At 38.7% G+C, this 27,679-nt stretch overlaps 1 protein-coding gene across 1 annotated transcript in view; it reads right to left on the reverse strand.

Moving 5' to 3' along the window:
- Positions 1–685: 685 nt before the first annotated feature.
- LOC126480110 (E3 ubiquitin-protein ligase TRIM23-like) overlaps positions 686–27,679 on the reverse strand; it is a 68,449-nt gene continuing 41,455 nt past the window's right edge. The window contains exons 10-12 of the mRNA XM_050103839.1: positions 19,888–20,013; positions 1,974–2,163; positions 686–962 (exon numbers count right to left, since the gene is read on the reverse strand). Of these exons, the coding sequence (XP_049959796.1) occupies positions 1,984–2,163; positions 19,888–20,013 (306 nt within the window). The 3' untranslated portion in view covers positions 686–962; positions 1,974–1,983. The remainder of the gene's footprint in view (positions 963–1,973; positions 2,164–19,887; positions 20,014–27,679) is intronic.

Here is a 27,679-nt window from a genome sequence, read left to right on the forward strand (position 1 = left end):
TAATTTTCACACATAATGCACCCATTTAATGACAAAAATTCTTCCACTGCACCTCAAAATAGAAAAGTAACATGAATGTCATGAGGTATGAAAAAACATCTCTTTTACAGTCTCTGTCCCAACAATATTTTATGGAAACTCTCACTGAGTCATGAAATTCTAACTGTTTGCAGTTTTAAAAAAAATATTGTGATACAGATGAGCTATACTCTTGTTAATTGAGACATATGTTAATGTTGTTAGAGTACAAGCCTAACAGACCATGGACTATGCTGGAATTTTAATTTTCACACAAAAGTACACATCTAACGACAAAAGTTTCTTCCACTGCACCTCAAAACAGAAAAGTAACATGAATGTTATAAAATAAAAAAATAAAAAATAAAAAAAAAAACATGTTTCTTATAGTCTCTTGCTCAAAAATATTTTATGTAAATTTTCATTACAACATGAAATCAAAAATGTTGGCAGTTACAAAAATTGTGATTCTCTAATTAGCAATGAATTATAAATTCTTAGACTAGAAATGTATTTCTAAGATACTCTTACTTTTAAGAGAGCAAGAAAGAAGAAGTTTACACTCCTGAAATCCCTCTTTTGTAAAAAATTATGTTTCACGAAAAATTTCTAAACAATTATATATATACACTTGTGGATGTCTGGCAAAATAAAGAACTTGCAAGGAGACTGTCTAAATACAGTTTTATTATTTTTACAAATACACCAAATTCTAGCACACATTGAATGAGTATTTTTTGACACAAACATTCCACTATTCTGAAAAATTTATAGGATCACATTCTATACACTGAACACATGAACTACCTCGAAGCATGCATACAACACAACTTTAACAGATAATATCACAAATGTTCACAAACTTGTAATAGCAAACCATGGAATATCCTCAAATTAGATGTTCCATGTCCCCCAGTCTATATGCTGATGTTTCCGTCAAGGATCTGAAACAAATATTGCTACTACATTTCATGCAAATACGCACATATTCATGTTTTATAATGATACACTTATTACATTTTTTGAAGCAACTGGATGAACTGACAAGAAAAAAGTATGGTTCTCAGAAAATGTCTCAGCATGACTGCAAAAAGATCTGAACACAATGAATGAATGCAAATGCAATATTACGTAAGCAAACTGTCCACAATGTAACATAATAAGGCCATGACCCGAAAAAATTGTGAATTCAGATTTCAAGCACACATTTAGTGAACCTTTGAAATGTATGTAATAGCACCACTATCCTTCTTTGTGTTCTGAATTTCTTCATATATTTTATGTTAGCATAATCACATCCACAGAAAAAAATGAACTTGTATTTCCTAGTATGAATCAACAGTGGTGATGATGATAATGATATGAAAAGAGTGGACAGAAACCAAATTACGACGTGAAATACCCAGAATGATATGGTGTACACTGTCTTAAAGACCACTGACAATGAACTTCAAAAAAGTACATTGAAAACATTTTACAATGAGAAAGATTTCTGTACACAGAACAGAACACAGAGTATGTCACATGTGGTTAAAAAAAAAAAGAAAAAAAAAGAAAGAAGTATTTACAGTGATGCTAAAATGAACAAAGATCTTGAAAAACCAATTCTGTGTAAACATTTAACTTCTTAACTTAATGTCTCCATTCCCTGTGAACTACTTCTTTACACAAAGAACTGACCCAGCACTAACTTCAAGAATCCAAGAGACTGTTTCAACTTGGCTCATGTCCTGAGGTAAATTAAAAGAAGTTTTACACTGAATAAAGTAATTGAAAGAAGATAATGACCATATGTAAATGTTGTCAAACATTTAAAAAGTTTGACCTATATCAAGAGATAGCATTTATTACTACTGTTTCTAGTATTTTTGCAGAAGATGAGACATTATTTCTCTCTTTCATCATTAGAATTTCATAGGAAATAAAAATTAAATGGATAAAAACTCAATACTTACTGGGATACAGTCAGTTGACATCAAGAACACTAGAGGCCACTAGCTGGCGTGACAGCCATTCCAGTCCATCATGCAGCCCTGTACCACTCTGTGCATCACATGCTTGGATATGCCAAGAACGTGTACAGCATAGCTTGGACAATCCCAACTGCTCTGTCAGCTGTTCCACAGAAAGGCAGCCCTCTAGGTCCTGCAAAAAAAAAAAAAATAAAAATAAAAAAATAAAAATATATATATATATATATATATATATATATATATATATATATATATATATATATATATATATATATATATATACATACAAAACAGCCACTGATACATCACTCATCCATGTGCCTAATCAGGAACTGCTATGGTTTCTGTAGCATAAGAAGATTTCATACCTATAAAATATACATGTAACAGAGGAGATGTAATGAAAATTACTAACCAAAACAGTAAAAACACAGCACATACTTTATCATGAGAAAGTGAATAAAAGAAAGCAACAAGACAGGGTAGGATATGCAGTAGCTGTACCAAAAGAAAAAGTTACACTGACCATTACTTTGCATGAAACAAAGAAGCAAGAAAGCAGTCAGAAGTAACAATAAGCCAACATTTGAGGTTCAAATTTTATAGTGTCTTGTACCAATAAATATCACCTTTAAATCAATGAATAAAAGATGAGACATAAACCTCAAAGAAATCATGGGTGGAAAACAAAAATGAGAAGGCAAGAGAGTAAAAAAGAAATGGAAATTGTCAATACAAAGGAAGTCAATAACAATGAATTTTAAATAGCAATGGAAGACAGATTAAAGTTTAATATCCTGTTAATGATGTGTCACTAAAGGCGAAGCACAAAACTCAATGTGTTAATGCACATAAAACCAATTAGGTAGCAAAACTGCAATGAGTAGATGAAGCAGTTTGATTCTTTGGATATTGAAAACATTGGTATGGGAGGGTGAAGGCAATAACCTTGGTTATTTACAAAGCACACTCAATAACAGAGTGTTACATGCTGCTGTTTCCTCCTTTATTACACACAATAATTAAGTAATGCCAGAGACGGTGTAGAGTATTAGAGTATGTGATATGGCACACTGCACAAGCTATACTTCAAAGAGATTGTTATAGCTATTTTATTTTTACGAAGGGAACAAGTATCCTTTCTCATGATGTTTACTCTGTCATCTATGAATATATGTTGTGGCTATCAACTATGGCTCTTTTTTCTTTAAAATACATTTCATCTAATAGCTGTATTGTTGGTAAATATATTAAAACTTAAACAAAAAGTGTGTACATGTAAAAGAGAGACTTCAATGCATAGTAGCATAGGAAAGCAGAAAAATACAAGTAGTATAACTACGGAATAACATAATTTCTACCAACTCTTTTCTCTCTCTTCAGAAAAAGGTTTTCAGGTTCTCAAATCTGGTGTTTTTGTTACCTTTCACTTGTAATTGTGCTGCTTACCAACTCATACGTAGAAGTTTTTGTACATTTATTTGAACTCAGTTTCATTTAGAAGATTCTTCTCTTTATCAATGTTTCATAATTTTTACTTTTATTTTTTCTTCTGTTACTCCATTGTTTACAGTCCTTGTTACTTACTTCATTTACCTGTTGTATATACCTGAGTATTTTTACACACAAACCACAGTACAGGGTGAGGCAAAAGACAGGATACACCCCTATAAAAGTCGAACAGTGTGAGGAATCATAATGGTGTACGGTATGGAGTATTTGTAGGTGGGGGCACAACTTATAGGAGCTATGACAACAATGGCGGCCATTTTGAAATCCGCCATCTTGGATTTTGGTGATGTGTTTCAAATGGGAAGGGGGTCATGTGGCACATCATTTTGAACTGTCTCTTTCTCAGGAAGACACGTGAGAAATCTGTTTTAATGAGTTATGACCTGTTAAAGTTTGAAACTGTGAGAGGTGATAAAGTCTGCTTGTTGTTGCAGGTGATCCACAATGGCACTTACACAGCAGGAACGTCTTGAAATTGTGTTAATGATTGGTGGACGGAGTGCCAGCCAGCATTATTGCTGTTGACTTTAATGCCTGGCCCGCCAAGGGGAATGACATTTCACATACGACAATATTCAAGTTATTGGACAAATTTTGTGCAACGGGTTCTGTGGTGGACAAGCCATGAATTGGACATCCAAGAACAGCCACTGACAAGGACACTGGAACAGCAGTTTGGCATCATTTGTGAAAAGTCTACAGTGCAGCAGGTGCCAATTATCAGCAATATCCAGTGTCACACACTGTTCAATCCTGCTTGTATTGCACACACACCAATGGCACCAGTACAAGTTAAAGATGCAACATCATCTCTTGGATGATGATCCTGACCGGCAGGTGCAGTTTGCAGAATGGGCTCTGGAACAGTGTAATAGCAGGAATCACAAACTGCATACAACAGGTGTTCAGTGACGATGCTATTTTTTATTTTCGAGGATAAGTAAACAAACAGCATCATGATTACTAGCCAGTTGCAAACTCCTCGAGTGCATTTCTATAAAGGTTCTGGCGGTGAAAAAGTGATGGTTTAGTGTGGGATTTGGGGCACAAGAATTGTTGGGCTGGTGTTTATTGATGGAACGTTGAATGCTCTGTGGTTATGTGCTTCCAACGCTGTTTACTTGCCAGGGTGATTTCCCAACTTTCTTCCAACATAATGGTACATGTATCCACTATGCTACCGAAGTCAGACAGTTTCTGGATGAACAGTTTGGAGGTCACTGGATAGGTAGGAGATGTCCTATCTAATGCCCACCACAGTCCCCTGGTCTATCATCTGCTGACTTTTATCTGTGTGGACATTTGAAATCAATTGTGTATGATGTAAAAATCAACAATGCAGCCCATCTTTGTTGGTGTACTGACGAGGCATGGGCCTTTCTTGACTCACATATGCAACAGGACTGTCAAAAAATGGCTCCAATTGTGTGTTCACCACAATGGAGGTCATATTAAGCTTATGCTGTAATGCCGACTATGAGAAGTGTCCTAAACTTTAATGGGTCATATCTCCTAGACAAACAAAGATCTCTTAAAACAGATTTCACATCTGTATTCATGAGAAAAAGGCTCTTCAAAATGATCTGCCATGTGACCCCCTTCCCATTTGAAACACGTCACACAAATCCAAGACAGCGGATTTTAAAATGGCCGCCACTGTTGTCATAGCTCCTATAAGGTGCGCCCACACCTACAGATACCCTGTACTAGACTCCATTATGATTCCTCACATCATTTGACTTTAATAGGGGTATATCTCGACTTTTGTCGCAACCTGTATTGCCTTCTTAGAACTTTTGAAATCTTCCATATTTTCTTCAGTTTTTCTCTCTCCAGGCAAACAGGGCTCATAAAAATGTAGTTATACACAGTACACATACTCCAAAATAGTCATCAAAATTGTTGGCACATTTATCCCATTGCAATACTAGCTGGTCGATTCCTTCCTTGAAGAAGCTAGTAGGCTGCTGTCGAATCCAGGCCAGGACCCAGTCACACACTTCGTCATCCACTGTGAATCAATGTCCATGAATAGCTTGTTTTACAGGTCCAAACTCATGAAATTTGCACAGTGAAAGGTTGGATGTTCCAGCGTTTCCCACCGAAACTGCTGCAATGTCATCTTCACTGCATAGGTCGTGTGTGGGTGGGCATTATCATGCAGGAGGGTAATGCCATTGGACAACATGCCACAGCATTTCAACTTGATGGCTTGTCTAAAGTTCTGTAAAGAAGCTCGATTTCATGGCGTCCAACTCCATCTGCCGCCTAAAATCAAATCACTCCTTGCTGTTCCTGCTACTCGCCTGCATGTTCAGTAGTGGATGATAACTTGTGTGACAGCCTTCTCTTTAGTGTGAAACCACATTGGCACTATGCAACATCAAATGGTGCACATGCATCAGTCTCTCTACCAACAGATGGCGCCATTGTACCCGCAGTTTTGTGGTGCCACCTTACGAGCAAGGCAAAGGCAGACACACTGACCAGGTTCCATTTTTAATGAACCTCACACTTTCTAATCTTAAGCATTTATTTAATGTGTTTTTTGACATCAAGCTGCCATTTTCCCCACCTATTAACTCTTGCTTTTTCATCCTTCTCAATTTCTCAATGGGTTTCTTATTTTTGCTCATTACCTGTATCCTTAAATTGATTTAATGTTACTTTAATTGCCCATGTTCCAGTTAAATCAAAACTTTTCTTCAACTGTTTAGTTGTACTCTGTCAGGGATAATAAGGATTGGTTATGCTTGTTATTCAATGAAAAGTTGCTGACACAAATGAGAAATGGTAGTGCCTATAATATTTAATTTTGCAGAATTTCATTGATGATTTAATTTCAGTCAGGAAAACAAGTCCTACATTAGTTTAATAATTTTGTATAACTTTCTAGATGAATTTTGTTAAAATTCACACATCTCAAGTCATTTCCTACATCAATGATTACAAAGATAATATTTCTCATGACAAACTATTAGCCATTAAAGGCCTTGGACAGCTCACATAATACCAACTAGCACTGCAAATGGCATTTTTAACTCATCAGTCCTACGAAATCTAAGCTGTTTTTACCAAGTATCAATAGAGGACTAAAATCATGTTTGAACACAAAGTCAATGATAAAAACTGTTAGCTATTACTGACATTTATCCAGTCATTTCATTATAAAGAAATTTAACAATGGCCTATTTTAAGATTTGTTGGGAACTGCAGTGAGCTAGTGTCATTAAATATTTAAGTAAAGATATTTGTTTATTATGACAGAACTACTTCTGAGTATATTATGTAGGAGACACCACAGAGTCTGGTTAAGACTTCATTTGTAGAACAACTTGTAATGATCTGCATTCCACAAACAACAGTGGGCAAGTATTCAAACTGATTAAATCTCGTGGCAACCGTATTTACATCATGATGTTTCACTGTTTCTTCTGAAATACTAGACATTATTTCTTTAATTTGATTTATGAAATCATTGATAAGGAACGCGGCAGTTGTGAACAATCATTTACAACACTCCCAATCAACTTAACAGCGACACTACCTTGCTCTCATTTGACTGTAATTTAAGAAGGTTAGACTCTGCTTGGATTATTAATGTTGCATTAAAAAATAAAAGAAAAATAAAGCTTTACACCACTGAATGAATTTTTGAGCTAGTAAATATAACTGAAACTTCACATTTTGTAGATGTTATAAGCAACATTCCAATTTCCATTTACAAGGTACTTCAATACCGTTAATGATCCAGGCTCGTTAATGTAATTTTTTATTAATGTTTTTAGGAAGGCAACATTCAAATAATAACAAAAGTTTACCAAAAAAATGAGATTTAATATCAACATCTGACGTCATTTTGCTTTTGCTATGTCTTTTGCAGATTATTTAGAAGAAAAAGTGTTACTGGTATCATTAAATAACCTTACTGATTTCCACGTAGGTTCTTCTGTGTTGGATTGTACTACTCTGTTTATGTCAACTTGGTGCCATTGCAACCAAGCAGTGTACTCACTACTAAGTAAACATGTGTCTTCTTAGTCTCAATTTTGTTTAGAAGATGAGTAAGGGCTTCACTACCTTGCTCCAAAGGTGTTAGAAAAATTACTACTGATGCAAAATTTATGGACACAATATTTTTAGATTAATTCTCCTGCCAGAGTCTTTTAGAAAAACTACACATCAGAGCACAGTGACAGCACCACATTAGGGAAACAGACATGTTCGTGCACAAGCCAAATGTTGACAGGGAATAACAAAGTCCAGGTCAGTGTCCAGAAAGTAATAAGTATCACAAAGTCATCACAAATAAGACCATCTGAGAGCATGTAGTACCCATCAGAGAGCTGAGATGATTGAAGCTAAGATGGTGCATATGACTCCTTAATTCTGCCACTGTTGCCCAGGTAAACTGGCACCATTGCACGGATCACTCCACATCGTGACTAACAATTTCGTGGGTTATATGCATAATTACACTGATTAATACATCAATAGATTTGGAGTTATTACAATAACAGCAAAATAGTGGTTTGTATTACAAAATACTGGAAAGAGACCCAGCATTTCAATTTACCAGATGGAACATAAAATTATTTTACTGAGCTACACAGCCATATAAGAACAGTCAGCAATGAGTTTTTCCTAAAATAAAAAAGAACCTACCAAGTCTCCAGGAGGTATTGTCTGTTTTAATTGGAATAAAGTACTCTCATTGCCACAGTTAAAAAGAATTTTAAAAAAATCAACACTCTGCCAAACATGGGCAATGAAACAACTATTTCATTGTGAACCTGAATAAGCAATGGATCCTGTCTCATCTGTGAACCTGATTTAGCAATGGATCCTGTCTCGTCTGCAGGAAGCAGGTGATTGTCACTACTAATCCACTTGACTGCAAGTGGCATGTCAAAGGTAGATACAGGAGTCCTGTACAGGGTAGGCAGGGACCACACTGGACTCAGGGTGATATACTAATTACCCTAACCATCAAGTTCAAGGTGCTGTCTTTCACTGAAACTGAGCCACTGACACTCACTTCACCTGTTTTGGGCAAATCCGTTTTGTCCTGTGTCAAGAGGAAGCAAACGCAAAAGGGTAGGGGTCTATTAATCATCGGCAGTTCAAACATATGGCAAATAATGGTGCTTCTTAGGGAATGTACGCCTGGGAGCCTCATTCAACATGTTGAAGAGGCTATTCTGGCAGCCACTGAGGGGACAGGGTGAAACCAGCTGCAGATCATGGTGTACATTGGCAGAAATGATGCCTGTCATCTGGGCTCTGAGGACATACTTGGATCATTCCAGTGACTGGCAGAGAAGGTTGAGAAGATCAGCCTTGCACGTGATGGAGTTTCAACAAAGCTCACAGTTTGTAGTACTGTCCCCAGAACTGATCATTGTCCTCTGGTTCTGAGTTGAGTGGAAGATGATGATGATGATGTTTGGTTTGTACGGCACTTAACTGCGCAGTTATTAGTGCTCGTACAAATTCCCAGTCTTTACACAGTCCAGTCTCACCACTTTCATGAATGATGAAATGATGAAGACAACGCAAACGCCCAGTCCCCGGGTGGACAAAATCCACAACCGGCCAGGAATCAAACCTGGGACCCCGTGATCCAGAGGCAGCAATGCTAGCCACTAGACCACGAGCTGCGGGCTAGCTGTTGAGTGGAAGGATTGAACCAGGTTCGAAGATTCTCTCACAAGCTAGGCTGCAACTCCTCAACTTGTGCCAGAGGGTTGAGAACTGTAGGGTCCCACTAAATGGATCACGCGTGCACTACACATCACAGGTAGCTGACTGAGTGTGGGATGCTCAAAAGGTTGTTTAGATTAAACAGGTCTCTATCACGTCCATATAACAACAGGTGTAGGATACCCAAAAGCATTAGTTAAGATTCAGAGGAATGCCCCCCACCCCACTCCCACCTCCCAAATCACACAGGCAAGAAATCCTAGCAGTTAACTGCCAAAGTATTAAGCATTCCTAACAAAGTGCCAGAGTTTGAAGCCCCCTTGAAAAGCAACTCAATTAATATTAGGTACAGAAAGCTGGTTGAAACCTGAAACTGATAGCAGTGAGATTTTTGGGGAAAATTTAAGTGTATATTGAAAGGATAGGCAGACAGGAAATGCAGGCGGTGTATACATTGAGATAAAAATTGAAAGTGCATGCAAGACTGATTGGGCAGGACTCAGTATCATGGGTGGGCATAAAATAGACTGGATCCATCTGCCACCCACCAGCCTCATTTCACAATGTAACCAAAAACTTTAAAGAAAAATCTCAATTCGCTTGTACGTAAGTTCCCAAATCAACTGGAAAATTACAGTTTTGTTAGTGACTGGATATGATTAGACATCCTGTAAAACACAACTAAATGCTTTCTCTGAAAACTACCTAGAACAGATACGTTGTACCCCCACTCACAATGGGAATATATTGGACCTAATGGCAACATCTTTGAGGATATGCGTGTCAAACTGGTGTCAGTGACCATAGTGCAATTGTGGCAACAATGATTACCAAAGTACAAAGGATAACTGAAACAAGTAGAAAGATATATATGACCAGTAAACTAGATAAAAAAGCAATAGTGACATATCTCAATGAGAAACTTGAAACATTCAGCAGAGGGCAGGAGCATGAAGAGAAACTATGGCTCCAGTTTAAAAGAATAGCTGACCATGCACTGAACAGATACGTACCCAGCAGAATGGTTCACAATGGGAGGTTCCCTCCACTGTATACAGTCACCTTAAAGAAACTTCTGAAGGAACAGAGATTACTGCATAATAGGAGATGCTGAATGAAACATGTTGGACTGTTAAGAGAGTAATGTGTGAAGCCTTCAATGACCAGTGTAGCGGAATATTATTAAATGATCTATCAAAAAACCCAAAGAAATGCTGATCGAATGTAAAAACTGTTTGTGGCACCAAAGTTAGCATTCAGTTACCCACGGATAAGACAGGAATTGAAACTGAAGATAGCAAAGCAAAAGTAGAAATGTTTAACTCTGTTTACAAATGTTCCTTTACAAAGGAAAACTCAAGAGTACCCCCCCCCCCCCCCCCATTTAATTCTTGTACCATTGAAAAGATGAGTGAAATAGGTATTAGTGTGAATAAATTCTCAACAGCTGAAATCATTAAAACTGAGCAGAGACCCAAAGTCTGATGGAATCTCAATCAGATTCTATACTGAACATGCAGCTGAGTTGGGTCCTCTTCGAACTATAAATTTTCATAGATCTTTGAACAAAACACAATGCTCCATAGTTGTAAGAAAGCACTGGTCACACCTGTCTACAAGAAGGATAGCAGAAGTGACTCATAACATACTGTAGAATCTTACAATCTATTCTGAGCACAAACTTAATGGGGTTTCTTGAACAGAATGACCTACTCCATGGCATCCAGTACGGTTTCTGAAATCATAGATTATGCAAAATCCAACTAACATAAGGTACTGAAGGCTTTGGATCAAAGCAGTCAGATAGATGCGGTATTTCTTGACTCTCGAAATGCGCATGACTCAGTACCACATCCATCCTTATTGTTAAAATTACGATCATATGGGGAATCAAACGAAATCTGTGACTAGACTGAGGGTTTCTTGATAGGGAGAACACAGCATGTAATCTTGGATGGAGACTCATTATCATATGTTGCAGTAACTTCAGGTGTGCCCCAGAGAAGTGTGTTGGGACCCTTGCTGTTCATGTTGTACGGGTGTCGATGAAAGTTTACCCTGATTTCCAGATAAAATATAAATTATGTTTATGATGGTAACATTTGTTTTTTGTTACAGGTCTACTAGCGAACCCATGATGCTTCTGTACAGCACTGTCTCATTCAACAAGTCCCATAGTGCTCAGAGCCATTTGTCTCATTCAACACTTTCGCTACAATAAGCACCATGTGAACTTTATCCTAAAAATGGCTCCCCCCTAAGGAGAAAGCTCAGTGTTTTGTGTAGCAAGCAGAAACCAAATCACTAATTAATGAAAGTTTGTGTCCAATTATGGAAAGAAAGCAGCTGATGTCAGATTAATCAGATCATGGATGGAAACTTTTTTAGCAACGGGGTCTGTTCAGAAATGGATAAGCAGCAGCAGACAACCTGTTTCGGAGAAGACTGTGCAGCCCGTTCAGACTGCATTCACGAGGTCTCAACAAAAATTGATTAGACAAGCTTCACGGAGCTTCAAGTGTCAAAGAGTACAGTGAAGAAAATAGTTCGCAAATATCTTAAATGTTCAGAAACTACAACCAGATGATTGCCAAAAACATGAATAATTCGCAACGGATAAGCTGAACTGTTTGGATGAGGAAAATGATTTCTTGAAATGTGTGTGTTTTTATGATGAGGCTATATTTCATATTCGTGGCTCAGTTAACTGTCATAATGTATGGGTCTTGGGATCAGAAAATCCTCACATAGTATGAGAACACATTTGGGACAGTCCAAATGTTAATGTGTGGTGCAGGTTAATGTGTGATCGAGTGATTGGCCCATTTTTCTTCTTCAAAAGTAACGTTAAGTGATTTGTCTACCTACAAATGTTGGCACTACAGGATATGCAAGACACTGTCACCTTTATCAGCAAGGTGATGCTCCTCCTCATTAGGCTCTAGAAGTCTGTGATTCTCTTAATGAGACCTTCGCCAACAGGTAGACTGTCTGAGACTGCCCAATGTCATGGCCCCCTACAGCACCTAACACTGCCCCTTTAGATTTCCTTCTATGAGGGTATGTGAAAGATATTGTGTACAAAACAGCGGTTCCTAATACTGTGACACTGCAGTGTAATTAATGTAGGAAATATTGCAGGGAGAGTTCCCACCTGTGGAATTCAGAAAAGCTGGTGTTGGTGGGAAGGATACAGATGCATAGGCTTTGAAGCAGTCATTGAAATGATGAGTGTTGTGTTAGGCAGTGTACTCAGCAAGAGGATGGTCCAGTTGTTTCTTGGGCACAGACAGCTTCTTGATTGCCATGCCCAAGTAAAATGCAGCACAGTGGTTGCAACTTAGCTTGTAGATCATGACTGGTTTCATAAGTTGCCCTGCCTTTGAGGGGATATGTGGTGTTTGTGACCAGACTGGAGTAGATGGGAGGATATTTGGAACAGTTCTTGCAACTAGGTCTATTGCAGGGATAGGAGCCATGAGGCAAGGGGTTGCGAGCAGGGGTCGTGTAAGGATGAACGAGTATATAGTGTAGGTTTTGTGGGTGGGAGAATACCACTGTGGGAGGGGTGGGAAGCATAGTGAGTAGAACATTTCTCATTTCAGGACATGACGAGAGTTAGTCAAAACCCTGGCGGAGAATGTAATTCAGATGCTCCAGTCCGGGTTGGTACCGAGAAATGCTCTTCTCTGGCTGGATGGTGGGGCTTTTGGAGGTGGTGGGTGGCTAGAAAGATAAGGCACAGTAGATATGTTTTTGTACAAAGCTGGGAGGGTAATTACAATCTGTAATGGCCACAGTGAGACACTGGGTCCAAGGACCGCAAGTCACTGCAGATGCTATGGCCAAGTGTGGCTAGGCACTATGGGAGGGACTTCTTGGTGTGGAATGGGTGGCAGCTGTCAAAGTTCAGGTATTGCTGGTGTTTGGTAGGTTTGATATGGACAGAGGTACTGGTGTAGCTGTCCTTGAGGTGGAGAGCAACATCAAGGAAAGTGGCTTTTTGGGTTGAGTAGGACTAGGTGAAGCAAAAGGGGGAGAAGGTGCCAAGGCTCTGGAAGAATATGGAAAGGGTGTACACCTTCAGCAGTGGATAATGGAGAGTACAACAACCACATATCCCGTCTCTCCAGCTATGATATCGCAGCACAGCGTTCATAATACTTTCGTTACTTACGAAGTACATCCTTTTCGACTATATCCTCCGCACTAGCTTTGGGATGATGCAAAATTATTACAAAATAGCTGAGAAAGCTGGACTTCATGTGAATGAAGAAAAGACAGAATATCTAGTCATAAGTAAAAAACTCCAAAAGAATACACCACTGACCGTAAATGGTCTCACTTTCAAGGCAGTTGACCACTTCAAGTACTTAGGGAGTCTTTTTAGCAGAGACAATAGAGCAGAAATAGAAATAGACGCCCGTCTAGCAGCAGCTAATAGAACCTTTTACAGCTGTATCAAAATTTTAAGGATGAGATCACTTAGTACTGAATTCAAAATCCGTTTTTATCAGTCAACTATTGTACCAGTAGCATTATATGGATGTGAAGCTATTACATTCAGGAAAAAAGATGAAGAAAAACTGTTGATATTTGAAAGAAAAATACTAAGAAAAATATTTGGACCAATCTTCGATGAAAATGTCATGGAGTGGAGGATAAGGAAAAATGAAGAACTACGGGAGCTGTACAAACATAGTACCATTGTGGAAATGTTAAAGAAGAGAAGACTGAACTGGGCTGGTCATGTAGCAAGGATGCCGGAGAACAGACTACCCAAAATAGCATCCACTAAGAAATTAGAAGGAAAGAGAAGAAGAGGAAGACCTCGAATTAGGTGGATGGAGAATATCCGGGAAGATGCAGCTAGGATGGGCATCAACTCTGATTGGACAACAATTTCCCTGGATAGAAATAATTGGAAGAGGCTCGTAGAGCAGGTGTATGGTCGATAAGGCCTTAGCCACGTGTAAAGTTAAAGTAAAAAAAAAAAAAAAAAGTCCTCATCCTCAATCTAGATCACGAAAATGTCATCAGTGAATCTGAAATAGGTGAGGGGTTTGGGATTCTGGGTGGTTAGGGAGGATTGCTCTAGATGGCCCATGAATGGGTTGGCATAGGATGGTGCCATGCTGGTGCCCATAGCCGTACCATGGATTTATTTGCAGGTAATTTTGGGTGAGGATATAGTTGGTCATGGTGACTAGGAAGGAGGATGTTGGCTTGGAATCCATCAGGCACTGGAAACGATAGTGTTAAATAATGGTAAGGTCATGGCCATTAGGGAAGTTGGTGTAAAGGGAGACGGCATCAATAGTGATAAGCAGGGCACCATGTGGTAAAGGAACAGGAACTGTGGAGGGTCGGTGGAAGAAATGGTTGGTATCTTTTATACAGGCGAGTAGGTTGTGGGTAATGTGCAAAGATGTTGGTCTACGAGAGCAGAGATTCTCTCAGTGGGGCACAGTAACTGGCCCCAATGGGGTGTCCTGGGTGGTTGGGTTTATAAACTTTAGGAAGCATTTAGAAGGTGGAGATGACCTCTGGGGACAGGTTCTGGGATGGGCCTAAAGATTTGAGGAGAGACCGGAGATCCTGCTGGATTTCTGGAATGGGTCACTGTGGCAGGATTTGTAGCTGGATGAATCTGACAACTGGTAGAGTCCTTCTGCTAGGTAATCCTTGCAGTCCAAAAAGCAGCGGTGGAGACTTTATCAGCAGGCAGGATTATAAGGTCAGTCAAGGTCAACATTTAAATGATTTCAGCATATGCACCCCTGGTCACATGCAAAATATCAGGCCAGTATTCAGTCTCTTGCAGCACATTCTACAATGTGTCTGGCATCATTGTGCCAAGGGCATCTCAGATGCGTTGTTGCAGTGTCACAGTATTAGGAACAGCTGTTTTGTACACAGTATCTTTCACAAACACCCAGAGAAGGAAATCTAAAGGGGCAGTGTTAGGTGCTGTAGGTGGCCATGGCATTGGGCAGTCTCTGACAGTCCATCTGTTGGCAAATGTGTCATTAAGACAATTACAGACCTCTAGAGCCTAATGAGGAGGAGCATCACCTTGCTGTGAAAGGTGACAGTGTCTTGCATATCCTGTAGCAACAACAATTAGAGGTAAACAAATCCACTTAACGTTACTTTCAAAGAAGACAAATGGGCCAATCACTCAATCACCCATTAACCCGCACCACACCTTAACATTTATATTGTCCCAAATGTGTTCTCATACGATGTGAGGGTTTTCTGATCCCAAGACCCATACATTATGATAGTTAACTGAGCCACGAACATGAAATGTAGCCTCATCATAAAAACACACACACTTCAAGAAATCATTTTCCTCATCCAAACAGTTCAGCTTGTCGATTGCAAATTGTTCATGTTTTTGGCAATCATCTGGTTGTAGTTTCTGAACAATTTTTTACTTGTGCGCATAAAATTTAAGATATTTGCGAACTATTTTCTACACTGTACTCTTTGGCACTTGAAGCTCCGTGAAGCCTGTCTAATCAATATCTGTGGAGACCTCACGAATGCAGTCTGAACTGGCTGCACAGTCTTTTCCGAAACAGGTGGTCTGCTGCTGCTTGTTCATTTCTGAATGGACCCCGTTGCTAAAAAAGTTTCCATCCACGATCTGATTAATCTGACATCAGCTGCTTTCTTTCCATAACTGGGCACAAACTTTCATTAAATAGTGATTTGGTTTCTGCTTGCTACACAACACACTGAGCTTCTTCCTTAGGGGGGAGCCATTTTTATGATATAGCTCACATGGTGCTCCTTGTAGCGAAAGTATTGAATGAGACACTGCTGTACAGAAACTTCATGGGTTCGCTAGTAGACCTGTAACAAAAAACAAATGTTACCATCATAAACATAATTTATATTTTATCTTGAAATCAGGGTAAACTTTCATGGACATCCTGTACAACATGAACAGCAAGGGTCCCAACATATTTTTCCGGGACACAGCTGAAGTTACTGCTACATATGATAATGAGTCTCCATCCAAGATTACATGCTGTGTTCTTCCTGTCTAGAAATCCTCAGTCTAGTCACAGATTTTGCTTGACACCCTACATGACCTTACATTTAACAATAAGGATGGATGTGGTACTGAGCCAAATGCTTTTCGGGAATCAAGAAATACTGCATCTATCTGACTGCTTTGATCCAAAGCCTTCAGTACCTTATGTTAGTTGGATTTTGTATGATCTATGATTTCGGAATCCATACTGGTTGCCGTGAAGTAGGTCATTCTGTTCAAGAAACCCCATTAAGTTTGTGCTCAGAATAGATTGTAAGATTCTACTGTAAGACATGGGTCACTTCTGCTATCCTTCTTGTAGACAGGTGTGACCTGTGCTTTCTTCCAACTATGGGGCATTGTGTTTTGTTCAAAGATCTATGATAATTTATAATTAGAAGAGGACCTCCTCAATGTAGTCTCCTAAATATCGTTTTTGCTTCCAATCTTATGTTTTCTCTGTATATTACCTGAACTGCATTTTCTTTTGTAATAAAGACTGTTACATTGTGTTGTAACTTTCACACACTGGTTCCTATTTGTTACCAGTAATTTTTAAAATTGCCTCTGCAATGCCTCATTTGCTCATAAGTAATTTCTATTTCGATTACTTCCTGCTAGATGGCGCGAATCTGTTTTCGTGTCCATCTCCTGGTTGTCTCAGCATGTTAGCCATTTCGTCTGATGGTAGTGGCTGTATTATGCCGATCTTGGCCCTACATGACCTTGCAGTTGTCTTTATATTCCACGGAGAATTTTATCTGGCTGACAATTATGTTATACTTTTACATTTTAGATTTTATTCCTATGACATTTCTGTTTGACGAGAGCATTTTTCCTCAGACATTTTAAACCATGGCATGATTACATGGCAGTACATTCTGTTTATAGGTAATTTACGGAAGTAATCCTATTAAGTGTGTATTATTTCAATCTATGTCATTATATTTTTAGGTATTCCATGTAACTTTTTATTCTGATGAAGACTGCCCAAGTGCAACTGAAACTGTGGTCAATTGACAAAATTTTGTGCAACCAAAGTGGCTGTATATACGTTCTGCATTTAAATAGTGTATGGTTGCTGGATCACAGCCAATAAAATGTTTAAAATTTCAATACGTTACATTCCCGTAACACTCCTGGCCCCAGCCTTTATTACCCATTGCCCTTACCTCTGTAGCCCTTCCCTAATCCTGTTCCAGCACTACACAGCCCTTTGTGCCACTGACACATTCAGACTTATCATTTCTCTCATTTTCTGCCCCCCCCCCCCCCCCCCCCAACTTTCCTCTGCCCGCCCAACTGCACCTAGCTGCCCTACTCTTCATCTTGTCCCTGCACTCGCCCACTTACTGCAGTTTACTGTCCTCCACCCGTACCCTGCTATCCCTGACCCAGACTTCTCCTTACTTCCACCCAGTTACCTTTCCCATCATGCGCTACTGCTCACAGTCTGGCTCCAGCTGCCAGAGACTGTGGTCATGTGTGTGAGCTGCATTTACATGAGTGTGTTCTTGTATGTACATGATGTCTATTTTCGACAAAGGACTTGTTGACTGAAAGCTTACTTTCCAGCAGTCTTTTTGTTAAGCCTATCTGTGACTCTCCATTATACGGTGAGTAGCAACTATCCTTTCCATAATATTGCTACATTCCATCCTGGAATTTCCCTTGTTTAAATGTTGGAGTGCATAATCCGAATTAAATTTTATGCCAGTTTCAAAACTTAATTAGTAGAGGCATAAGTTTTATTTACTGTGCACAATAAATAATTACACAGTCTTGTTATCAGGGTAAACATTTGTGGACACCCTGTATATTAAAGAACTTTCGGACAATATTAACAGTTACCTCTGACTTTTTGCAGATGATGCGCAAAGATTGGCAACTTGCTTTACATGTTCAAAAATGTAAAACTGTGCACTTCACAAAATTAGTAATTGTAGTATCCTACGACTATAATACCAATTAGTCACAATTGGAATTGGTCAAACCATACAAATAGCTGGGTACAGCACTTTTTAGGGATATGAAATGGAATGATCAAGTAGGCTTAGTCGTAAGTACGGCACGTGGGAGACTTTGGTTTATGGGTAGAATGCTGGGGAAATGCAGTTAATCTACAAAGGAGAATGCTTGCAAATCACTCATGCCATTACAGAGTACTGCTCAAGTGGGGGGTACCTGTACCAAACAGGACTGACAGGGGATACTGAATGTATACAGAGAAAGGCAGCATGAATGGTCACACGTTTATTTGACCCATGAGACAGTGTCACAGAGATACTGAAGAAACTGAACTGTCATACTCTTGAAGAAATATGAAAACTATCCTGACAAGGCCTACTTATGAAGTTTCATGAACTGGCTTTAAATGATGAATCTAGGAAGATACTACAAACCCCTAAATATCACTCACATAGGGATTGTGAGGACAAGACTAGATTAATTATATTATGCTCACTGGCATTTAAAATAACCATTCTTCCTGCACTACATACATGAATGGAATGGGAAGAAACCTTAACCTCTGTTACAATGGGTCATACACTCTGCCATGTACTTCCCAGTAGTTTACAGAATGTAGTTGTGAATGGTGACGTAGAGGCAATCTGACAATCCACATTCAAAATTTTTGTGTCGTTTACTTATGTACTTACAAATATACGTATTTCAATGACAGTGTGAGAATTACATTTTGCAACAAATTGCTATTTACTGTGAATGTAAGACTATTAGCATTAGTCAGTTATTACAGATATTGGTAAGTAATGTAATGGTGCTAGTGACTTACAAGAATATTGTATATACAATGATATTTCAGCAAACTTTAGCAGCACTTTGAAGTGTGTTCAACTGGTAGCCCTCACTTAATTAATGTCATATCATTTCAGTATCAGTAAACATTTGTAGTACACTCCTTCTTCTTCTTAAGGAAAGAATGTACTAATATATTCTCTCCCTTGAGCAAACTTACTAGTGCAGACAGAGTATGTCAAATCCTTGGCATCTGAAACAGATGACTGAGACAGGGGCAATACACATTTCAAATTCTGGAATAAGGATTGATCTTCACAATAGCAACCAACATACGTTTTCAACTGGTTTCCATATTGGTCTCAGAGGTATGAGTTGATAGTACACAGCCTGAGGCATTATGGAATAGTTAACCTGATAATGAAGTAAGTGTTTGTGTGTGTGTGGGGGGGGGGGGGAGGGGAGGGGGTTGCACTGCAGAGAGAGAGAGAGAGAGAGAGAGAGAGAGAGAGAGAGAGAGAGAGAGAGAGAGAGAGAGAGAGAGAGAGAGAGAGAGACCAAGACTTGTCTACAGTAAGCACGTTCAAGAGGATATGGGTCTTATTACTTATGAAAGAAATAGACAGGCTTGCACAGGGCAGACTATCATGGAGAGCTGTATCAAACCAGCCTCTGGAGTGAAAAAAAAAAGCCCAAATCAACATGTACGTCTCACTCCATATTTGTGCCTTAACACTTGTTATATTCGCATGTTAAAGGCACCTCATCATTAAAAATACATAGTTCAATAAACATTTCATGAACTATTACAGAGTAGCAGAATGTACTTTATCTACAACAACTTTTTAAAGAGATCTGCTGTTTAAATGTTCTACGTACCTGTTTATTAGCAAATATCAAAAGAGAAGCATCCTTTAATTCCTTTTCAGACACCAATTTTGATAATTCATTTTGAGCTTCTGGAAGTCGTGATATATTACTTGAATCAATCACAAAAACAACAGCCTGAGGGAAAAAAAAGCTGTTAATGTGAAATGTGGAAAATAATTAAAACATAGATGAGTTGAAAAAATACAAAAACTGACAAGAGACCTTCAGTATTAAAATGAAAGGACAGAGGTGCTGGATAAAGTAATATAAGGCAGGAGTTGTGACATTTAAAAACTTTCCAGGTTTACTGATTTTTGCATGGAACTTCAGGCAATTTGTCAAATGTCCATACCATGATGGCTAGATAATTTTGTCCACAGTTTTCTGATCATCTTCAGGTATCAACAGAGAGTTATGATACAATGCTTGAATCTTCAACAACGTAAAAATAATTTGTGGAAAAATTAAAACAATTTGTGGAAAAAAATTGCAGAGGGCCAGACGTCTATCAACTGAAATATCATGAGAGCAAGTTATCAAAATCTGTTGGATTCTCTGTTGTTTCATAAAGTAAGCCTAGGTTTTTTCTGTACTCATTGTAATAAAAAATTCTGTTTTTCATCCTACTATTGTGTAAATGAACTTATCTTATGCGTTATAAATGAAATGAAACAAAGTCCTTGAGAATCATGCCTGAAAATGTAAACAAACACAAAAACTGACAAAATTAATAAAATACTTGTTTCAGCTTAACCAATAAACTGTATAATGGGAAAATATCATGATGTGTCCACCTTAGTGCATTGTTTTTTGTTTAAACCTATCTTTTCATTCCAAATATTATTATTAGCAAAAAGTATTCTTTTGTGAAACTCTGCTTGAACATTAAAAATCATCTAGAGCTTTAGTGATACAGCTAGTATCAGGTACACACAGAAAGAGCAGTTCTACAGTTAAACACAAATGACTGGAAAAAAATAGATAAGAAATACCTGTACAAGCAAACAATGAGAATAATTGACTAAGAACTTTCTCTGTGTTCTTGACAAATGCATGCAACCAATAGTATTGCTGAAAAAAAAAGCCTAATATTAGTCTAATGAATGGCAGTATGTTGTAGGTAAATAAGTAGTATTGTATTTCACATATGCACAGTGTGTTTTGTAAGGTGGAAAAGATAAAAAAATCAGTAAGGGAAGCACGTCAAGATATGGACATTCCTCAATATTCTTTAGTTTATCAATAAATATATAGAGATGTTTGTGAATTTTCATTTATACATTTCTCATTACAGGACAGAAATGTCTACAAACATGCCTTTGAGCATCAACAAATATTATCTGCCCGTATTTTACATGAAAGTCTCTTCAGTGGCTAAATTTTCACCATCATACAAAACTGACAAACTATTTCTTTTAAAAAAAAAAAAAAAAAATTAAATTGAAATTTTAGGACATTAAATGAGATTTCACATCTATAAATAAAGTTGTAACAAATATGATTTCTGGGGAGGGGTGGAGCAACTAACTCTACTTTGTCAGCCAGAGGAATAAGCGAAAGCATGTTTTCTTGAGAAACTGATCAATCAAGAAATGAATTGAAACAAAATGATTAATTGCTAGTAAGTAAACAGAGAGAAAGGAGCAAGGGGGAAACATTCTGAATTACATAAACATGCTGCAAAAAGCATTCAGCACATAGTGCAAAGAAAGATCTTGGCACAACAATTTTATTGGTGTAATTCCATTTGTATATTCCTTAACTGTCTCATTATTCAATGCAGCTCTAACATAAAAGGCAACAAAAAGCTTTCCATTTCAGCCACCACAATCTGCACCATAATTTATTTTCTAAAATGTGTGTGTGTGTGTGTGTAGCAAGGCGCGTGCGTGCTTATGTGTGTGTGTGTGTGTGTGTGTGTGTGTGTCAGTAAATAGCAATTTTATACACTTTCAGGATGTCCCAGTATGATTAGTCAACCACCGAAAATGCAACCCTTTATTTACAAATATCATCAGAGGCTACAACAACAAAAATACAATTTAATTTAAAAAACATTACAGGCACATAAATATTATACTGTGTGGTCAAACCTTACTCAGGGAGTTCCATGAACAAAACACTGGTGAGTTCATTCCAAACTGCCTTTACAGTAAAAACAGCTTGTTATGCTCAACATGAGTCATCAGAATAATGCAAATCATTATCACCACATAAAATAAAGCAACTGATTGAAAGTGATGAATTAAGGGTCATGCATGCCCAATTGATTTGTTGTCACATGTGCAACGCTTACACCACCAAACTTTCCATGCAAAAGGTGCAGGTACTCGAGCATGCATGTATCGGCTGATCATACCACACCACACATTCAAGTGGAAACATTCCTGATGTCAACTCTGGATATTGGCAGGGAATTCAAACATCAACTGGCAGTGCAGATTCGTAAGTCCATGCCACTGGAATCCTCTTCCCACACATCTTCCATGCTTTATGACTTCTTGGCTACATCTTTACCACTTTAAGTTGATAGCAATTTTTTGTTCGTAATCTAGACTGTAGAATGCATTTTTAGCAGTTGGCACTTCTGGGACATCCTGCACATGCAGTGAAATGATTCACTTACTGACAGAAATTTTGCCAATGAGACACCCAACAACAAAAGGAAAAAATTACATGTTGCCCTTCCTTAAAAGCATCATGTGCTGATTTGATTTGTTATTTTTCAAAAGCAACTGTACATTTTTATGAACTGTTTTCTGCAGCTTATTTCACAGTCCTCTGAGGATATTTTGTTGTCACTAAAATAGTACACATGCACTCAATGACTAAGAAATCTCAAATTGTTAACAGAGTTTAATCAACTACTATTCATGGTTTCTTACATAAAATAAGACACTGGCTGTTTTTTTGACCACCATTTGACAGTTCTGAATGGCACATACACTTGCAGCTACTCTCATATTCAACACACACTGTATGCTAACAATGAAAAACAGATATGACAGTTAAAAAATGTGTGTACAATATTAATAATGGAAGGGGTAAAAGTAACCCCTCACTGTACAGCTGAGTCACTGAACAGTTAACAGGCACATGAACAAGACTGAAATTATTGCTAATATTTAGGACACTGCCCTCCCTAGAGATAACTGACAAAAACATACATATACAGATTTATAAAATAGAATACAGTTTGTTATAGTTGAAAGAATGTAAAATATCTTTCGCTGTTGTTTACAAATACTCCCTTAATCTTACTACCCCCCTTCCCCCCCTTCCTTTCCCCATTAAAAAGCGAAGAACTTCTTCTCTCTTGCAAATTCCCCCATCAAAAATGAATTACTATCATCAAGCTACAGGAATTTACAAATATTTACATTTATTTCTTCATAAAAGCTTCATGAATCATCTTGTGGTTTACAGCAAAGGGTGCCTGAAAGCAATATTGTTTGTCATTTTGTTATTATGGTCACAGACCAAGGAGATGAAAAATAGTCCATGGAGATGAAAAATAGTTTCCATACATTTCCATATTTGGGAATAGGCCTATTACTCCTCATCTTACACTCCATGATCAAAAGTATCCAGACACCTGCCTGAAAATAACTTACAAGTTCATGGTGTCCTCCATCGGTAATGCTGGAATTCAATATGGTGTTGGCCCACCCATAGCCTTGATGACAGCTTCCACTCTCACAGGTATATGTTAAATCAGGTGCCAGAAGGTTTCTTGGGGAATGGCAACCCATTCTTCACGGAGTGCTGCACTGAGAAGAGGTACTGATGTCGGTTGGTGAGGCTGGGTACGAAGTCTGCATTCCAAGACATCCCAAAGGTGTTCTACAGGATTCAGGTCAGGACTCTGTGCAGGTCAGTCCATTACAGGGATGTTACTATCGTGTAATCACTCCGCCACAGGCCATTCTTTATGAACAATCTCCATCCCCGAATTGCTCTTCAACAGTGGGAAGCAAGAAAGTACTTAAAACATCAATGCGGGCCTGTGCTGTGATAGTGCTATGCAAAACAAGGGGTGCAAGCCCCTCCATGAAAAACACAACCACACCATAACATCACCGCCTCCAAATTTTACTGCTGTTGGCGCTACACATGTTGGCAGATGACCTTCACCGGGCATTCGTCATACCCACACCCTGCCATCAGATCGCCACATTGTCTATCGTGATCCGTCAGTCCACACAATGTTTTTCCACTGTTCAGTCATCCAGTGTTTACACTCCTTACACCAAGTGAGGCGTCGTTTGGCATGGACCGGGGCGATGTGTGGCTTATGAGCGGCCGCTCAACCATGAAATCCAAGTTTTCTCACCTCCTGCCTGTCATAGTACTTGCAGTGGATTCTGATGTAGTTTGGAATTTCTGTGTAATGGTCTGGATAGGTGTCTGCCTATTACAAATTACGACCCTCTTCAACTGTCAGCAGTCTCTGTCAGTCAACAGACAAGGTTGGCTTGTACACTTTTGTGCTGTACATGTCCCTTCACATTTCCACTTCACTATTACATTGGAAACAGTGGACTTAGGGATGTTTAGGAGTGTGGAAATCTCGCATACAGACATATGACACAAGTGACACCCAATCACCTGACCACGTTCGAAGTCTGTGAGTTCCGCAGACTACTGAGGTCACTGATATGGAGTACCTGGCAGTAGGTGGCAGCACAATGCACCTAATATGAAAAACGTTTGTTTTTGGAGGTGTCCGGATACTTTTGTTCACATAGTGTATCACTATAAAAAGAAGGAAGATTATGGTCTTTTGTTCTATTAGATTAGATTACTTTTTGTTCAATATCCATACTGATGAGATCCTCAAGGATGTAGATGATCTCATAAAATAAGAATAAATAAGAACCCAAACAATGGAAAATCCAGGGTAGAATGTAACAATATTATGAAATGGAAAGTTGCTACTCACCATATAGTGGAGATGCTGAGTTGCAGATAGGCACAACAAAAAGACTATCACAAATAAAACTTTCAACCAGTAAGGCCTTCGTTAAAAATAGACCACACACACACACACACACACACACACACACACACACACACACACAACTGCAGTCTCAGGCAACTGATGGCACATTGCAAGCAGCAGCACCAGTGCATGATGAGAGTGGTGACTGGGTGGGGGTAAAGAGGAGGCTGGAATGAGGAGGGACTGGGACAGCAGGGTAGGGGTGGCAGACAGTGAAGTGCTGCAGGGGAGCACGCAGGGACAAGGTGGAGAGAGGGTAGGGCAACTATGTGCAGTCGGGAGATTAAATGGAGGGCAGGGGTGAGATGGGGAGGGGTAGGGAGGAGGGGGGTAGAGGAAAAAGAGTGACTTCAGTTGCCTGAGGCTGCAGTCATGTGTGTGTGTGAGTTGCCTTTGCATGTGTGTGTGTGTGTGTGTGTGTGTGTGTGTGTGTGTGTGTGTGTGGCGCGTACGCGCGCGCGCGACTCAGCATCTCCGCTATATGGTGAGTAGCTACTTTGCTTTTCATAATATTGTTGAATAAATAAGAAACATTTCCAAACAAAAAAAAGGAGCCATACAGATGTTTCTTCCACAGGACAATGACGACGTCATTTGGACAAAGCTCAAACTCAGAATGAATAAGCCACATTGTCTTTAAAGAAATCATCCTGACATTTACTGTAAGCAATTTAGAGAAACTTTCCTTTTATGTTTATTAATTCGATCTGTCTTCCAACTACACACAACAATTTTATGGATGTACCTCTTATATGTTTAGCAAATTACGTCTTTCACTGAAAAGCAATACCTCCATGGAATATCCAGAAGTTGTCTTTATTGGCAACAAGGTTCACATAGGAACTACAACAATTTGGAAACAGTTAATCAGCTACTCAGTAATTATGTTGGGCAAGATAGCAAATTGGTTTAGGTAATGGACATATGTTCAGGATGAGTGAGGTTCAATATCCCTGTTCAGATATCCAGATTTTAGTTTTTAATTATTTCCCAAAATCATTTGGGCTCCGTGCTGGGACTGGTCCTTTAAAAACACCAAAACCAATTTCATGTTTCGTTCTCGTCCACTCCCAGCTTCTATTCCACCTCTAATTTTCTATGGATCATTAATTCGAATCTCAATTTCTTCTTCTTCTCCTTCTCTTAGCATTACAACACTGTATGGGTCTTATCATCTTCAACATGTTTCCTCTAATCGTCTTCTCCAGTGCAATTCTTTACCATTTTCTAACTGTAAAGAGTTTTTTTTTTTACTCTCCTCCATATACACACACATTCCATGTTCCAAATTTAAGCACTGTTATATCCACAATCCTGTATCTTTGTAAGGACAGACATGCACCCCAGCTCCTTCTGAACACACTGGCCTCCCCACCCAAAACCAAAAGTGCCTTTATCAAAACAGTATTTTCTTAAACAAGGCAGTGTTTTCTTACTCAATACTCCTACTACTTGACAAGTTATTCTCAGCTTACTGTGCACTGCTGTATTAAAACAAAACAAACTTGTAGAACAAACTGTCAAACTATGTATTTTCCTCCTGATTCTTCACTATTAGGACTGTTGTTTGGTTCAAATTTCTTAGATCTGGAACAGCTCATGCATAACCTGCATGACATTTCTTTAGATCTCATGCAGCTTATTTTGATACTAGGCATTCACATACCTGATGGTCATTTACACAGAGCTATCTTCGCCTTAATTTTTTTACTGCCATGGCTACTAGCAAGTTGTAAGTCAGAAGGAGTGGCACAATTGTGTACATCAGCAACAGTCCAACTAGGTGTTGCACCCTGTAATGTGTATGTGTGTTTCCAAGAAATATTACTACTACTAATGAATAAGATACAAAGAGTATCTAACAGCCTCCACTGCTGAATACTAACACAATGTTTTCGCCAGAACAGTTATATTTAAGGATCTCTCTTAAATTGAATTAGTGATAATTTATTTAGTATCTGATAGCGATTCGGATCCATCCAGCCTGAATATCAATATGAAGGAAAGATCAGAGATATTCTGGCTTCATACCAAGACTGCAGCTTGATTACATGGAGGATGCTGCCACTACAGGCAGGTCATGTGGGTCTGTCCACTGACTTGACAATTTCTATAAACATTGTGGCCCTGCACTTGTATGGCAATTCTCATCATTCTCTGAAGCTTTCAATATGTGCCACAGATAGTGGAGTGATTGACCTTGACTGCATTTATGTTTCGTGATTGGGATCGCTCTCAGGATTATGTGTACATGTTTACAACAACTTTCATTACACCCTGGGCTTTGCTTCTGGCTAACTATTCACTTGAACTCTGGCATCAATGACCTCAGAAACTGCCAATTTTTATCACTGCTGGTGCAAGTGATTGTAATCAATGTTCTACCTATGTCTAGCAAGACAGAAAAAAATTACAGAATCAACCTCGCTAGCAACTATATCTTCAGGTGACACAACAGGTTTGATTCCCACAGCCTGTGATCTGAGTGACCTGCCCTTCCTTTTCTAACCTTCCCCAGCTTATCCCTTTGTCCTCCAAGAGGGAAAAACTAGTGGTTCCAAAAGTTAGGATGGTTTTGTGTAGTTTTGTGTGTCTATCAGCAGTACTAAAAATTTTGTCTCTTGTGCAGAAGCACAGACCAGCAATTCTGTCTGATATTTTCTGACGTAAATTTTTGTTTCATGCAGTAATTGATTTTATTTTTAACATGTAGTAAACTGTATATAGAAAACTGTGTGTGATACAAGCTATGCATCACATGAAAAGGCTCTGATGAATTACTAGCACGTACTTAATCAT

Source organism: Schistocerca serialis, chromosome 1 (assembly GCF_023864345.2).
Source record: "Schistocerca serialis cubense isolate TAMUIC-IGC-003099 chromosome 1, iqSchSeri2.2, whole genome shotgun sequence".
Taxonomy (NCBI): Eukaryota; Metazoa; Arthropoda; class Insecta; order Orthoptera; family Acrididae; genus Schistocerca; species Schistocerca serialis.